General features: G+C 33.3%; 2 protein-coding genes and 1 pseudogene across 7 annotated transcripts in view; all 3 read right to left on the reverse strand.

Moving 5' to 3' along the window:
• Positions 1 to 7,664: 7,664 nt before the first annotated feature.
• Positions 7,665 to 14,030, reverse strand: LOC107894537 (LRR receptor-like serine/threonine-protein kinase FEI 1). Its single transcript, XM_041100160.1, has 6 exons — positions 13,852 to 14,030; positions 13,615 to 13,762; positions 13,369 to 13,457; positions 12,920 to 13,170; positions 8,075 to 8,180; positions 7,665 to 7,773 (listed from the first exon to the last, which is right to left on the reverse strand). The coding sequence occupies exons 1-6, from the start codon at positions 14,028 to 14,030 to the stop codon at positions 7,665 to 7,667; spliced, it is 882 nt and encodes a 293-aa protein (XP_040956094.1).
• The window catches only part of LOC107893752 (uncharacterized), an 8,690-nt gene continuing 2,937 nt past the window's right edge, over positions 11,310 to 17,062 (reverse strand). The window contains exons 1-4 of one of the 6 annotated variants that reach the window (XR_005918410.1): positions 16,989 to 17,062; positions 14,528 to 15,961; positions 12,920 to 14,111; positions 11,310 to 12,665 (exon numbers count right to left, since the gene is read on the reverse strand). Coding sequence is in view for 5 of the 6 variants with exons in the window: in XM_016818825.2 (XP_016674314.1) it covers positions 14,537 to 15,808 (1,272 nt within the window). In the remaining variant the exon portion in view is untranslated. Of the gene's footprint in view, positions 12,666 to 12,865; positions 14,112 to 14,438; positions 15,962 to 16,988 lie in introns of those variants that run through there. The other 5 variants (XM_016818825.2, XM_016818824.2, XM_016818827.2 and 2 more) reach the window with 5 other exon arrangements.
• Positions 15,888 to 17,062, reverse strand: part of LOC121220727 (uncharacterized) — a 2,751-nt pseudogene continuing 1,576 nt past the window's right edge.

Genomic DNA, 17,062 nt, shown 5'->3' on the forward strand with positions numbered 1-17,062 from the left:
AGCTTGTTTTTACATAGATTCAATTCAAACAAATTCTCCAAGTTTCTAACTTCACCAGGAATTGGACCTTGTAGAATATTCGAATCTAAGCACAAGTAGCTGAAATTGGATAAGGTGGATAGTGATGGAGGGATCGAGCCTTTAAGCTTGTTGTTACAGAAATTTAGTACAGCCAAATTCTTCATGTTCCCTAATTCTGATGGAACAAAACCGCTAATTTGGTTTGAAGTAAAATATAAAATTTCCAAATTACTTAAGTGACCCAAAGTTGGAGGAATTGCCCCAATTATTTGATTAAAATATAAGTCCAATTGTTTTAAATTAATTAAATTGCCAAGGGTAAAAGGGATAGGACCAGTAATTTGGTTATCGTGGAGGTCTAACTGTTTCTGTTAGTTTATGCGTTCAAGACTGCAATTTGTAGTGTTTGTTATTTTTAATGGTTTTTTTTAGGTGTTTTGTTATTTGAATTTATGTTTGATGTTTAAGTTTAGGAACATATTGTTAGTGAGTTGTTCTTTTTACTTAGTATAAATTGTGAACCTTGCTGAATAAAATTAATCAGTTCAATTTTCTTTTCTGATAAAATACCAACAATTGGTAATCAGAGCTTTTTTCTTAAGGGTCATATGTTAGTGTTTGCTGCATTATAGAAGCTAAAATTAATTTCTCTTTGATTGTGCCACCTATTTTTTATGGAGATAATTATCAGATTTAGGAAATGTGAATGGAGACTTACCTAAAGGCTATAGATCTTTGGGAAGTAGTGGAAGAAGACTACGAGATTCCTACATTGCCTACCAACCCCACTGTGACACAAATCAAAACACAAAAAGAAAAAAAGACAAGGAAATCAAACGCAAAAGCCTGTTTGTTTGCTACAGTTTCATCAACTATTTTCACGTGAATTATGTCTCTAAAGTCAGCAAAGAAGATATGGGATTATCTCAAGACTGAGTACGAGGGAGATGAGAGAATTCGTGGGATGTAAGTGTTGAATCTTTTACATGATTTTGAGCTGCTTAAGATGAAGGAGACTGAGATAGTCAATGAGTATTCTGAAATGCTTCTTAACATAGCCAATAAGGTCAAGCTGCTAGGTTTATCTCTAGCAGATTCAAGGATTGTGGAGAAAATCCTTGTAACATTACTTGAAAGGTTTAAGGCTACCATCACCACCTCATAGAACATGAAGGATATCTCAAAGATTATTTTGGCGAAACTCTTAAGTGCTTTACAAGCACAAGAGCAAAGGCGTGTAATGATGTAAGAAGGGGCCGTCGAAGGTGCTCTACCAGTTAAACATCAAGATGAGGGAAAGAACAAGAGACCAAAGAACAAAAATATTCACTCTGTGAGTGGAGAAAGCTCTGCATTTAAGAACAAAATTAAAATTGGAAATAGAAGGTCAGGAATAAATAAGGATTATCCTCCATGTTAACATTACGATAAGAAAGGTCACCCTTCTTTCAAGTGCTGGAGAAGACCAGATGCAAAGTGCAGCAAGTGTAACCAAATGGGACATGAAGCTGTTATTTGTAAGTACAAAAATCAACAACAAGGAGATGAAGCACAAGTGGCAGATCAAGAAGAAGAAGATTAGCTTTTTGTTACAACTTGTGAAAGTTGCCTCATTGACAATGGTTGCACTAATCATATGACACATGACAAAGAGTTATTCAAAGAACTGAAGAGTACCAAGTCCAAGAAGGTTAGAGTTTGGAACGATGACTACGTTAAAGTCAAAGGAAAGGGTACTATAGCTATTACAAGTTGTTCAGGTACCAAGTTCATTACTGATGTTTTCTATGTACCTGATATTGATCAAAACCTGATTAGTGTTGGTCAATTAGTAGAGAAGGGATTCAAAGTGAAGTTCATGAAAAAGGCATATGTGATAGAGGATGCTACAGGACAGAAGATGTTCAAAGTTAAGATGGCAAGAATAAGTTTTTCCCTCAATCCAATGTAAGAGGAGCAATCAGCTTTTCTAGTCAAAGAAAACCTCACAATGTTGTGGCATAAAAGGTTTGGACACTATCACCATCAGGGGATACTACAGATGAAGTCCAAAAGGATGGCATTTGATCTTCCGAAACTTGTTAATCACATACTGACATGTAAAGCTTGTCAATTTGGAAAACAAAATAGAAAGCCATTTTCTAAGACAACACGGAGAGCCACTTCTAAGTTGCAATTGATTCACATAGACATTTCTAGACCTCAAAGAACTCCTTCATTAGTAGGTAGTCGGTATTATGCTACTTTTATTGATGATTTTACAAGAATGTGTTGGATTTTCTTCTTATATCTCAAGTTAGAAGTGGTTGGAGTTTTCTAGAAATTCAAGAAGACTATGGAAAATCAAAGTGGCAACCACATTCCAATATTGAGGTCTGATAATGGCAAGGACTATACATTAGAAAATTTCAATGCATTTTGTGAAGAAGCTGGCATTGAACATTAGTTAATAGCTCCCTATACTCCACAACAGAATGGAGTTAATGAAAGGTGAAACAAATACATCTTAGACATGACTAGATGTATGTTGCATGAGAAAATTTTACCCAAAAAGTTTTGGGCAGAAACAGCTCATACTACGATTTTCCTGCAGAATAGACTGCCCACAAAAACGGTCAAGGATCAAACACCCTATGAGGCTTGGTAAGGTCATAAATCATCTTTAAATTTTCTCAAAATATTTGGTTGTTTGTGCTTCACTCACGTTCCACAGATCAAGAGAGACAAGTTAGACAAAAAGGCACTTCCAAGAGTCTTTATCGACTATAGCACTGTTGCAAAAACTTATAAAAATTTTCCAATCGTAGTTTGGGAAAATTGTTACGAGCAAAGATGTTCATTTCATGGAAGATGAAGAGTGGAACTGGGGTGAGAAAAGTGGCAAAAGCATAGCAGATCTGAAGCTTAAATTTCCTGTTTCAACCATAAATAAAGATAAAAATTGGCTAAATGAGTTGTTGGATGATGCTCCAACAAGGGGTACTAGGTTGCTCATTGACATTTATACAAGATGTAATATAGTTGTATGTGAACCTACAGATTTTTTCACAGCAATAAAGGACATAAAGTGGGTGGCTGCAATGAAGGAGGAGTTGTTCATGATTGAGAAAAATAAAACATGGGAGTTGGTTGATCGACCCTATGATAGAAAGGTGATTGGAGTCAAGTGGGTGTACAGAACTAAGCTTAATGTTGATGGCTCAATCAAGAAGCACAAAGTAAGACTTGTGGTCTCATTTGGACACCATAAGACTTTTACTTACTGTATCAACTCAAATGAATTGAAGAGTGTATTAGTTTGATGTAAAATCAGCTTTTTTAAATGGCACTTTGCAAGAAGAAATTTATGTTGAGCAGCTTCAAGGTTTTATAAAGAAATGTGAGGCAAACAATGTGTTTCTTCTCAATAAGGCTCTTTATGGGTTGAAACAAGCTCAGAGAGCTTGGTACAGTAAGGTAGGTGATCATTTACTGAGCTTGGGTTTTGAAAAAAATCTGTTCGAGCCCATTATTTATGTCAAACGTCAGAATAATGATATTTTGATAATCTCTCTTTATGTTGATGATCTCTTGCTGATGGGAAATGATGCACGGTTGCTTGAGGAATTCAAGTAGGAGATGGTGAAGGTTTTTTATATGAAAAATCTCGGATTGATCTCCTTTTTTCTTGGAATATAAATTAAACAGGCTGACCATGAAGTATTCCTCTGTCAGAAGAAGTATGCCAAGGATATCTTAAAGAAATTCAAACTTAAAGAATGCAAGGAAGTGAGTACTCCTATGAATCAAAATGAGAAGTTGTGTAAAGAAGATGGAGCTGATAAAGTTGATGAGGGATATTTTAGAAGTTTGATTGGTTGCTTAATGTATCTTACAGCAACACGTCCTGATATTTTAAATGTTGTAAGTATTTTGTCACAATTTATGCATTGTACCAATGAATTGCATCTCAGGACTGCCAAGAGAGTAGTTCATTATATCAATGCCTCGAGTAATTTTGGTGTTAAATTCACAAGAAGCAAGGAGTTCAAGCTTGTTGGCTTCTCTGGTAGTGATTGGGGAGGTTCCATTGATCACATGAGGAGTACATCAAGCTATTGTTTTACTTTTGGATCTGGTGTCTTCTCATGGAGCTCGAAGAAGCAAGAAACTGTGGCTCAATCCACTGAAGCAGAATTTGTTACTACTACGGCCGTTGTTTATCAAGTTCTGTGGTTGAGAAAATTTTTAAGTGATCTTAACCTTGAACAGAAGGAAAGCACAATGATTTTCATTGATAATCAAGATGCCATTACAATTCTCACAAGCCAATATTTCATGGGAAGACTAAGAATTTCAATATTAAGCTTTTATTTTTTAGGGAAGTACAAAAAGAAGGTAATGTTATACTGATTCATTGCAAAACAAAGGAGAAGGTTGCAAATATCTTCACCAAGTCACTCCTAGTAAGCGAATTTAAAGCTTTGAGAACAACACTTGGTGTTTGCAGCTCCTAAAGCAAGGAGTGTTAGTTGATGTGTTTAGGACTGCTATTTTTAATGTTTGCTATTTTTAGGTTTTTTTTATTTGAATTTATATTTGATGCTTAATTTTAGGAACATATTGTTAGTGGGTTGTTGTTTTCGCTTAGTATAAATTGTGAACCTTATTGAATAATATTCATTAGTTCAATTTCCTTCATTAGTTCAGTTTTCTTTTCTGATAAAATACCAACAGGTTCAAATTGGTTAAATTACCCAAAGTATAAGAGATAGGACCACAAATGTTGCAACTAACCATTTGCATAGAGATCAAACTATTTAAACTTCCCCAATCCAAGGGGATAGAACCTTCACAAGAGTTACCAGAAAGGTTGAGCTCTTTCAATTGAGTAAGTTTTCCAAGAAACTTAGGTAATTTACCAATTAGATGGTTGTTTGAAAGATTGAGGTTCTCCATTGAGGATAAAGTATTTATTTGAGACAGGATGCTTCCATTAATCCAATCCAAACTATATCAAGATAAAAAAAGGTTTGGAAAGCAGGAGAATTTCAATTTTTTTAGTTCATCAAACATACCTGGTACACTTGCAACACAGAGCTCAATGCAGATGATGCTTTCAGCTATTGAATATTTGATGAAAAATGGATTGAGACAGAAACAAAAATAGATAAAAATGAAGCAATCAAGTTTTGATATTCAGTTTCATTACTTGGCTTATAGTTTACATGTACAACAATGTTTAAATAAGCTAAAAATAATATTAAATAATTACTACTTGGTAAATCTTGGAACTTGTACAGTACAACTTGCCTCTCTATTGATTGATTTTAGTCTAATCAGCAGCCATAGCATCTTGTCAAGAAAATTTATCATATTAGAGCAAGTTGGCAACTTGCAAAGAAAGGGCTCGCATGTATAAGCTCACCTAACAGAGCTTACACCTTTGTTGACATCGCAGCTTTGGTGAGCTTGCATCTTTGGGTGAGCTTGTAGATGTGTGATCTGTGTTCGCCATTACATAGATGGCCACTTCGCAACACCAGCTTTATTGCATGATACACCTGGCCATGTGTAAGGTTCTGAAGTGTCATAGTCACTTGAACTCCTCCAACCAGTATGGATGAGCGTTTTTGCTTTCATCTCTAGCGAGGATGGTGTGGCCAAAGTTTGAACAATGGCGACCATGATTGCAATCGAAATGTAAGAAAGAAAAAGGGTAGTGAAACAAATAGGTAATATCATCTCTGAGTTTATTTTGTAAGTTTTTGTAATAGTACATGTTTGTGATTTTCGATCTTACTTACGAGACACATATTAATATATTTTCTCATACTATTACTATTTTGCCAAGGTAAAAGCTTTTAGTAATAAGGTAATGAGAAAATAGATATAATCACCCATGCAAGGTGCTTAAAACATAACAAACCCCAACACCAAGAAGTAAAAAAACATTACATTTCCATGTACAACATTGATTCCCCTTAACATATGATAAAAATTAACATTTGCAATCATCAAAACCAAGTTTGTCAATTTTTGTGAGGATGTCCTCATATAATACCCATGGTGAAGGAGATACCCCTATTTGCCCAATTCTTTAAATCAAGCCTAAATAAACCATGATATCAAAATTCCTTATGCATCATGCATTTCCAAACAATTTCCAAACAAAGAGTTGGACTTTAATAACTTCAAAATTCCTTCCCATTAGAACACCAAAGCATCAATGCCAATTTGATAGCACATAAATCTGCAAAGAAACCTGCAATCTTTTATTTAGATTGTAAGTTGTTTCCAGGATGCCATATTGATTGCAATCGTAAATCAACTAAAAATTGACGAAGGCAAGTACACCTATGAATTAATAGTATAGCTACGATGAGCATAAATATTGTTCCCACGAGAACTAAAAGTACTAGTAATTAACGTCTTTCTATTATTTAACTAAATAATTGGAGCAATTGATTGATAACTAAAATTAACTAAATTAATTAACTAACGAACACAATAAAGAACAAATCAGGAATAAATGATTAACAACTAAGAAGCGAGACAATATCCAGGAAAGAATTCACCTAAACTTCATCTGTCATTATCAATCCATATTATACAATTTCTTCACTTAGTATCTTGATCTGTAGAAATCCATAAATTATGTTAATATCTTTCTTCAAGACTAAGAGCAACTGACTCTAGGTTGATTAATTGAAATTTCTTTCTAATTAAAATCCCTATTATCACATTAACTCGGTCTATGAATTCCCCTATTAGATTTGACTCTAATTTAGTAGATTTATATCATCTTATTTTCAAATCCACTCAATTATGCTAGATCTACTTCTAAACAGAGTCTATTCCTCCTCTGATTTAAGCACATCAAACATGGATCAATAATTTATAAATATCAAACCAAGAATTAAGCACACATAATTGAGAACAAGATCTAACTATTTATCGTGTAAAATAAAAATCAAATGACAGAATCCATCATAGGGTTCATCTCCCGTAGGTATTTAGAAAATCAGTTCATGATAGCAAATAAAAACATCCCAAAGATGGTATAATCATAAGAAATAAAGAAACTCATGATAAACTTCAAAGAAATCAAAAGGAGATCTTCAATCTTGATGGAAATCTGCTTCAGAGTCGGCTTCAATGGAATTTTCTGAGTTGTTTTCTTGAATATTCTATGACAACTCTCTCTCCTCTTCTTATCTTTGTCATATATAGCTTTTAAAATGCCTAAAAAACCTAAAAAATGTGATTTTCTATAGGTTTGGAGTGCGATTCGCAATTTCCACATAGTCTGGCACATGGCCATGTGGCAGCCCGTATGGCTTTTGAAACTTGCTCTGATTTTCCGATTTTTGACCCTTTTGCTCCCAAATGCTCTCCTAAGTATAATACCCAATTTATGCCCGGCCCACAAAAAAAATAACAAAATAAATAAAATAAAATAAGCCAAATAAAAAAAGTTAAAATTAAAAATCCAATAGTCCATTGTCCATTTACATCCAGACCTAGTACAGTGGCCCAAAAGCCTAAATGCTAACTCACTAAGGCCCATTAAAATTTAAACCCAATTTGCCTAAGACCCTAGCCAAATCACGAAGCGGCCCAACGCTAAAACCAGAAGTTAGAAACCCTAGCAGCAAAGGTTCTCAGCGCCGCAGTAGTAGCACCTCTTCGCTCTCCCTCCACACGTGACGAGCCTCCGTACGCGCGCGCCTTCGCCTCCGCACACGCCACGTCCCCCGCCGTATGCCACACCTGCAAATAGAATGAAAACAACGCAGCAGAGGGCAAAACCAATAGGGTTTTACTTTATTTTTTTTCATTTTTATTCGATTTTCTCGGTTCTTTGTCGAATAAGGATATAACAACCAAAAATCGCTGTAATTTTAGGGACTTACGCATTCAGAATACAAAGAAAAAATATTGAAAGGTGATTTTCTGGGTTTCTTTCATTTTTTTATTTTGCAGATTGCTTCTCTATTCCCATTTTTTTCGCTTTTACATTGGCTAGTATTTTCTTAAGGAAAGAAACAAAAAGAGAAAGGGGAGGGCGTACCTGGAGGCTGAATTTTTGCTGTCTCCGCAACCATCGGAGTTGGGGCGAAGATCAGAGGTCTTCAAAGGTGATGAATCGTCAGAACGGCGCAAAGTGAACTGCTGCTCTTTAGGATTTTAGAAAGGTTAAAATGTTTTAGGTTTAGGGCATTAAAAGCGGTTATTAAACGCGGACGTTCAGAGTCAATATAATGACTTCGAAACGGTGTAGTTTGAAGATCCACATCCGAGCAGTGACCCGATCTGGGGTAGGATCCGCGTGCAATGGATGATTGGTTTATTTGCCTAATAAGTCCCTTTGCGTCTAATGGGATTACAATTGATCATTTTTTATCTGTTTATAATTTGTACTTCATATTTTGTTCTGTTTTCATTCAGATCCAAATTGAAACGGTACCGTTTTATGTGGTTGATTGTAATTATTTTAGTGTTTGCGCTTAATTGCTGGATCAGTCCCTCAGTTTTGAAATAAATTTTGATTTAATACAAATTCATTTTTTTTATTTCAATAATACTTTTTTACATATTATAGATTTTAATATTACTTATAGTATTTAATTTAATAATGTTTAAATTTATTATTATTATAGTTTAAAATGTGATAAATTATTATTTTAGTCTGTATTTTATATTTTAAATTCATTATACATTAATACTTTAAGCTTATCGTATTTTATTTAATTTTGTTTCCTCTTATTATTTTAATTTTATTTAAACTTTGATTTAAAGGTTGTCGATTATTGTTCTCAATTTCAAAAATGCTTTTCATATTTAATTTTGATTTTCAAAGTTTTTAATAAATCAATTCTTATATTAATTCATTGTTTCAACATTATTTTGACATTGACTTAATATTTTTTCAAATTTATCATTAATATGATTTCTAAAATATAATACTTTAGTCTTTCAAATTATTATCAATATGTTTTAAATTCATTGACATCATTTTTAATTTTTTTATATACTTTTATTTTTCCAATTCGATATATTATTATTCATTTTATCACACTTAATTTATTTTAAAAAATTGATATGTTACTTCATATTTCTCAATAATCTATTTTAGAATATAGTTCCAAATTTTATTTTCACCATGATGTTTCATGACTATTATATCTATATGTATAATTTATAAGGAACCTTTTTTGGTGTATATAAATAAATATAAAGTATAATAGATTTCAACTTATAAAATTGTATATGCTTTTCATACATAAGTATTTTATTTATTAAAAAGGGTTATTCATTTGCTTACTTTAGTTCAAATATTTATTATTAAATTATTTCTAAATGTCCATTTCTTTATATCCAAGATATCTTAGGAGACTGATTATTGATCTATTAGATACTTAATTATTTACGTTGATGTATTATATGTTTGGTTGTTCCATATTGTAAATTTGTTTTGTTATTCATCATCCGCTTTATATATTGCTATCCAATTATATTGTTTGTAAGAATTGCATTTCATCAAGGCATTAGAATCGTTTTACTTCAAAATTCCTAAAAAGGGCTTGGTGTTTATAAGTCATCGAGAGAATTGTGCCCTAACTTACTGGGCTTCAATTCTTATCGACGAATTCGTATCATCAAGTGTTCATTTTACTAAAACCATTCAATTGTTGTAATAAAGTTTTAAGGATTACAAAATGTCGGATCCTAACTTACTAGATGTGGCATTTTGTCGTCTCAATTTTAAAATAAAGGCAATATTTGAGGTTTAAGAATTTCAAGAAATTGAATCCTAGCTTACTGGATTCTGATTTCTCGACTGACTCAAACAATCAAATAACCTTCTTTAAACTTATGATTTTCTTAAAAAAGAATACATTTGATTTCGAAGATTAAATTGTAACACCCTAACTTACTGAGTGTGACAATTTATTTCTTCGAAGTAAATGCGTCTTATCATTCAATCTAGTTTGTTCAAGTTTTCTCATCAAGGATTGTATTTTAAAATCTTTTCAAAATTTCGACATTAAGACATTAAACAATCAATTCGGTACCAATTTTGGGCGTCACGAGGGTGCTAACCCTTCCTCGTCCGTAACCGACTCCTGAACCTGTTTTCTCAAAACTTACAGACCTAAAATTATTTTCAAGGTGATCCGATCACACCTCTATAAAAGATCGGTGGCGACTCCAATTTTTATTTTCAAGTCGACAACTAAACTTTTTTTGTTTTTTTCAAAAATGGTTTCGACACTAAGTATAGAAACATGAATTTAAAAGATTAAGAGCATAAAATTCACCATTTTAAATCGAATAATCATGCAAAAATGCATTAAAATGAGGCTAAAAATGTTACTCTTGGCATTTATCACATATCTATTACTTATTTACAATTAAAGAAGCCTGAAATGATATGTATAACCTATATATACACACAAGTACGACTATATCCCTTAATTATTTACAATTGATGCCTTGAAAATTACTCTAAAAAAATTATTTAACAACTAATAATTGACCATTTCCACTAGTAGAAATGAAAATAGATAAGGTGCCATATTTGTTGTAAGATGATCATTCATGTAACATGCACGACCGGCGAACTCCCTAAATTTGGTGTACTCTCTAAATTTGTCGAACTCTCCAGGAATGGCGAACTAATCAAGATTGGTGAATAGAACATGACAGATAGACCAAGTGGCGTACACATATGTAAATCACTGGCGGATAGTTTTTCTAAAGCAACAACTTTACCACATGGTAAGACTACTCTGTAGACACTGCCATAATCAAATGTTCCAAAGCAATATTTGATATCAAAATCCTCTGTTGCTTTCAGATGTCTTCAAATGCAATCTTTCAATCAAAATACTGAAGTTGCACTATGTTAAAAATTCAAAGCGCAAAAAATTTTTAAAAATAAACTTTAACTTCATTTTTTTAATTATTCTCTAAATACACAATAAATAAAATATAAATATAAATAATATAGTTAAAAACATAAATAACATAATTCAAGGGAGAAATATCACAAATAATTGATAAATTACACACTTATCATTGAATCCTTAAAGCCCTGCCAAATCTCAAGGATATATAGCTTTTACTTCTTCCCATTTCTAGGCTATACAATTAGAGCGCACCGGATCCAACTTAAAATCTAGAACTAGCAATAGAGTGCAGGCTGGGTTGGCGTTAATGTGTGGACAACCTCTTAGAAGTGTTGAGGTTTTTGCAACAGAAAACAGAAAAACATGAAAGAAAAGAAACTGAAGAATGAAAGATGATCAGCAAAAACTCTTAGCTGATGTGTTTTTCATTAAGGCATTGTTCACTTTTGTTACAAACAATTACCTAATACATAACAACTCCCTTACAAAACATAACTTGCACACATAAACAAGCTGATTTATCGGTTAAATCATCACCTAAACATAAAAAAATAAGCTAACTAGTCTTTGTACATCAACAAGACTGATTACAAAATAAACTAGACTAGTTTGAAAGAAAAAAACAAAAACAGCTGCATGGTTAAGCACCAAAACATCCTTGCTGCTGCATTGCTGGCCATCTTCAACAAGAAGCCTCTACCCTCCAAATGGTCCGCATGTCTCTCCATATCATAATATTTATCTTCACCGATCGCCAAAACCCAAGGCATGCTGACCTTTACAATGACTATGTCCCCATTCCCTTCTCTTCTCCATTTTATTACATGTTTTCTGGTATGGGGAATTTACTATATCATTTCGAAAATGAGCATGAAGCATGAGTTTCAATATGCAGGTAATTGATTTGAAGTATATCAAACTCTCATTTCGAATTGGATTAATTATATCGTATTTGAGTTTTATTCTGCCTTCGAATAAGTATAAAATTTCTCCCCAAGTTGTGGTTTTATTGCAATGAGAGCTGCGTTGAGATGAATTACAACTGCAAATTTCAGAACTTTAAGATGCTCAGTGGTTGTCATCGTCACTTTACAGCGTAAGCTTAACTGCATTGATGATAATGAATGAAAAAATTGTAGGAAAACAAGAAAACAACTATAAATAGCAGTATCATGCCCTAGTGAAGATTGATTCCACTTGTCACTTTCCGTTGGTACTAAATTATTAAATCAACTTCAAAATTTATAATTAGATCAACAAGGTAATTTCTAAAATTAAATCAAATTCAATAGCCAAAATCTAGCCTAAGGAGATATTTAGATGAATATGGTATTCATATCCTCTTTAAAAATGTCATTTATTGTGACTTTCATCTCTCATAAATATCTCGTGATTCTTAAGCTTAATCAATGATATTTTATGAAGAGGCATTGCAATTGGATACTTGACGTGTAGGAATTCTTGAGACACTAATTTTATTGTTGGTCGAGCTTTGGGTCTAGCTCGTAAGCATGCAAAAGCAATGACAACAATAAAAACGATGTCTCCTACCATTTTTCAACTTGTCAAGGGTGATAATCGAGGGTCCAAAGTTTCATTTAGCATGAAATTCTAGACACGAGACGATGATAATGATAGTAATGACAACAATTCAACAAGATGCTTTCCCATCACATCAATTTTTTCGATGCCAACACTCCAAAGCCATAACATCACATTTTTCGGTCACGACCAACGAAAAAATAAATTCTGTAATTAAAACAAAAAAACGACTTAATTAGATGTTAATTTATATTTTGTATTCAAATGTGGTTGCATGTATAATTGCATTTGAATTTTCTAATCTCGAATTTTTTTTTTTATATTTGATCTTTCTTAATTTTGCTTTTCCTATTTGTTTCTATCATATTATTTCAATATGTAATTCAAAATAAATAACCAATACAAGGTAATAATGGATGAAACTAAATAAAAAGGAAAAAAAGAAAGTGAAGGTGAAGAACCTGGGGCAATATATCCATATGTTCCAACAATTACAGTTTGATTAGATGAATCAGGAGTAAGAAATCTTGCAGTCCCAAAATCAACAATAAAAGCTTCCAATTCAGAGTTCAACAAAATGTTATTGCTTGAGATGTCTCGATGAACAATTGGAGGGTTGTAATCATGATGCATGTAAGATAGAGCATGTGCGACACCTTTGACAATATTCACTCTTTTGATCCAATCCATTTCCACAACTTCATCATCAATGCTAAGGCATAAAACAAGTTTCCCTTTTCCATATATTCATAGACCAACATGCACCGATTGTGGAGACAAAATCCATGGAGCGTGACGATGTTTTTATGTCGTATTTCTGTTAAAAACTTTATCCCATTTCGGAAACTTGTATCTTAATGTGGCTGCTTAGCTTCCAATCGGTGGAGTTTTTTTAAAGCAACAACTTTACCACTCGGTAAGACTACTCTGTAAACACTGCCATAACCACCCGTTCAATGCAATATTTGATATCAAATTCCTCTGTTGCTTTGATGATGTCTTCAAATGCAATCTTTCCATCAAAATTGCAAATAGAGAATCAATCCCCATTTTTGGTTGGACTTGGATCATGTTTCAAAGCTTTAGCTCTGTACTTTCGGCAAAGGATGAATATCACCAATGCAAAAGTTGTGACAAAAAATAACAGAGTTGGAACCAGAATAAAGACAAGCAGATTGTGCTTGACTTTGCTATTTCTTTCTTGATTTACAGATGGGGATGAAGGGCAAGGAAGGAAGCCTTGAATGGAACCACATAAATCCTTGTTGCTGTAAATGCCTCTAGTGCAAAATGCAACAACCCATCTGGAATTGGACCCTTCAGGGAATTACTTTGTATTGGTTATTTATTCCGACTGAGATTTAAAATGTTTAATTGAGTTAAACTCTCAAACTGGGAAGGTTTCACTCCTTGGAGAATGTTATGGCTTAGATCAAGCTGGTATAGAGATAAGCCACCAATTTGCAGGGTAATCCTCCCACTCAATTTGTTGTCTGAGAGATCTAAGTATTGCAGGGCATTCAAACTCTCAATATCAAGGGGTATGGGACCTTCCAGAAGATTCGAAGCCATGGATAGATACAATAAATTAGGTAAATGAAGTAGAGATGAAGGGATGGAACCATGTAAAAGATTTCTCTCAAGCTGCAACGACTGCAAATTGGTCAAATGGCATAGAGATGAGGGGATGGAATTGGAAATATAGTTGGAATCAAGGTGTAAATTAGAAACATCTAAAATTTATTAAAAATTAGAAACAAAATTATAAAATCCTAAAATATAAAAAATAAAAATCAATAATTTACAATTATAAATTAAAAAATATATAAAACGCCTTTTTGATGCATTTTATAATTTTTAAGAAATTTTACAATTATTTTTCTAATTTTTAATAAAATTTAAATATTTTTTTATATTTTTAAATAGGGTTATTCAAGTCTTGAAACATTTTTTAAAATACTGCAACATATTTCGCAAGAATGGTAAATAAAATAAAACTAAATTTAAAAAACATTGTCAAGACTTGAATAACATGATGTAATTGCTAATCAGGAATGCCAAAATATAACCTTAAAACATCATAGAGCTTTTGACGAGATAATCTTAGGTCCAAGACTGATCCCATGTAGAAAGAAGGCATTTCCTCGATATGTGAAAAATCTCTCCTCAGGCCCTACAAACCATAAGTGACCTTGCAACTCCAGATTCCCTTTCATACCTGCTGTTTCCCATACAAACTTGAATAACCCCAGAGCCCTATCCAACTGCTTAACCCCACTCCAAACCATCTTCTCCTCATTTGAAGTCAGAACTCTTCCCATGCACAAGGTAAGCCTATTCTCAATACCGTTCCCATACATTGCTCCACACAAATCCACTTCAAGATCTCTAACCTGCCCGTAGAGGTAATACAATAAAAGTGTGAACAAGCACCGTGACGAGTGTCCCAATGTCTTAGATAGCTTCCTTTGTACAAGGCTTTCTTGGTGCCTAGAATCCTTATACCCAATACTGTTATCAACTAACACATCCCTAATCTGAGACACACCTTCTTTCATCACCTCAATCGTTTTCAAATGACAAAGCCAATCCTTCTCACTCTTCAAGCAATTAATGAGATCAGTAAACATCTCAAGAACATCCTCCCATTTGCGAGGAGAGTCAACAACTTTTGCAGGTGAAAGTCGAATCCATGAAGCAGAATCAAAGTCATAAGAAACAGCAGACTCGTCCAAGAACTTAAGGCAGCTATAAACTATCTGCTTACCCATCTTAGTTCCTTTACTTGGAAATTGGAAATTCAATAAATCAATCTCCAATTTCAGTTCATTCAATATTTTCTCAAGGGCACCCATCCATATACTGTGTTGTGTAACCTGAGGACATATTGTTAGACGCACCAACTTCCTCTGTTGAGCTGTAACATTCAAAACATTGCTCACTAAGGTTAATGAATTCACAATCATGGGCTCCCTTTCACTAGGTTTACCAAAACAGTCAAATGAAGATATTTTTTTCTTTAGCATTTGTTGAACTGATGGGGACCCAATAAAGACTCTCACAAGTGACTTGAAAGCATTCATTCTATGTTCAATTCGATCACTGATGATGATCGAATTGTCGTTTGCATTCACAAGCCGCCCATCAACTGAATCCACATCTTTTAACAAGTGGGCCAATCTTGTCAACTTTGGAAATGCCTTTTCGTACCATTCATGAGGTAAGACCTCTTTGTCGGAGTCACTTGTACAGTGATATAACATTGCATTAAAATGCAGAGCACCATTTAGGTTAATATCACAATACTTTGAGCCTTGGAGAACATTTTGAACAACTTTAAAAGCCTTCATCAGTTGGCCAAATCTTTTACTATGATATATCTAAAAAACTGGACCTCACAACCACCAATTATAAAACAACATTATCACATCAACCAGTTGAAAGTAGCAATACTTGTGCTTCCCATAGCTTCTTCTTCTTCTTAGTGCTTTCTTTCTCATTCACTGTTAAGGCCAAGCATATATATAAAATAGATTTTATAACTACAGGCTAAAAACAAGAGAAGCAACTTAAAAGCAAATAATGCAACTGAAAGCAGAAACCAACATAGCTTTTCAAACAAGAGAGAATAGTAGAACAACAAATCAACCTAAAACGTTGAAATAGCCAAAACCTAGAACCTGTTCACTTAAAAGATTACAACTCAATTTCCCTTCATGTAAACATGCTATAAGCCTAGGTAACACAGATGAATAAATCAGTAATCACACAAAAACTTCCCATTCAGATGATATATAGTGATACCTTGGGTCTACTTGAAATTTTCTATCAAAGTCCATTTGCAAATAATACCCACCAGCACACAAACAATCCCAACTAATTTCATCGATGAGCTCCATTCAAAACTATTTTAAAGAATATCTACCCAATCCTTACAGATGAATGCAAACACCTAGTAGTATGAAAAAGAAAACATCTATGCATACACGAATCATGACAATCTCCAGTATGATCATGAAACCCAAAACAGCACAATACAAAATGCAAAAAATTGGATGGAAGAACAACTGAAACCTAATACTGAATTACAAACCTAGAACATTAAATTTTGATACAGTGACAACAGAAGTTTCCCCTTCTTAGACAGTCTTAGTTTAAAATTGTCAAAAGAGAAACAGAGAAAAAAGAATAAATTGTCAAAAGAGAAACGCGAACACTATTAGCTTCAGTAAATAACAAAATTGAAGAAATCAAACAGATGAAACCTAGAAAATGAGAATAAAAACGGATTAAGAACTAAATCATTCCAAGAAAATGTCGTTATGAACAATGTAAATGTCAGATGAAATCCTGATTGCAGTGGTTGTTGAATCAATCACTAAAAGAAAAGGAAAGTGGCAAACGATAGATCGATTTGTACTTTTTTAGAGATGATTTTCAATAAGACGAAGCTAACAAAAAGCAAAGAGAGCTCTACTCAAAATTGGAAATGAGAGCCAAATATTAATCACAAAGCGATAGAGTAGATACAGTTAAGTACTGAGAAGATCGCCTCGAAAAATCATTACGATGTCGGCGGCAACGGTGAGAGTGAGAGAGACTTT

Source organism: Gossypium hirsutum, chromosome D09 (assembly GCF_007990345.1).
Source record: "Gossypium hirsutum isolate 1008001.06 chromosome D09, Gossypium_hirsutum_v2.1, whole genome shotgun sequence".
NCBI classification, from domain to species: domain Eukaryota; kingdom Viridiplantae; phylum Streptophyta; class Magnoliopsida; order Malvales; family Malvaceae; genus Gossypium; species Gossypium hirsutum.

Coding starts and splice junctions, on each gene's coding strand:
- LOC107894537 (XM_041100160.1), bottom strand. CDS start 14,030: ATGGCTTCGAATCTTCTGGAAGGTCCCATACCCCTTGATATTGAGAGT. Junction 8,181..12,919: donor ATATGGATATATTGCCCCAG/GTTCTTCACCTT, acceptor AAAATCCTAAAG/AGCAGCAGTTCACTTTGCGC. Junction 7,774..8,074: donor AGCAAAAATTCAGCCTCCAG/GTACGCCCTCCC, acceptor TTCTATTTGCAG/GTGTGGCATACGGCGGGGGA.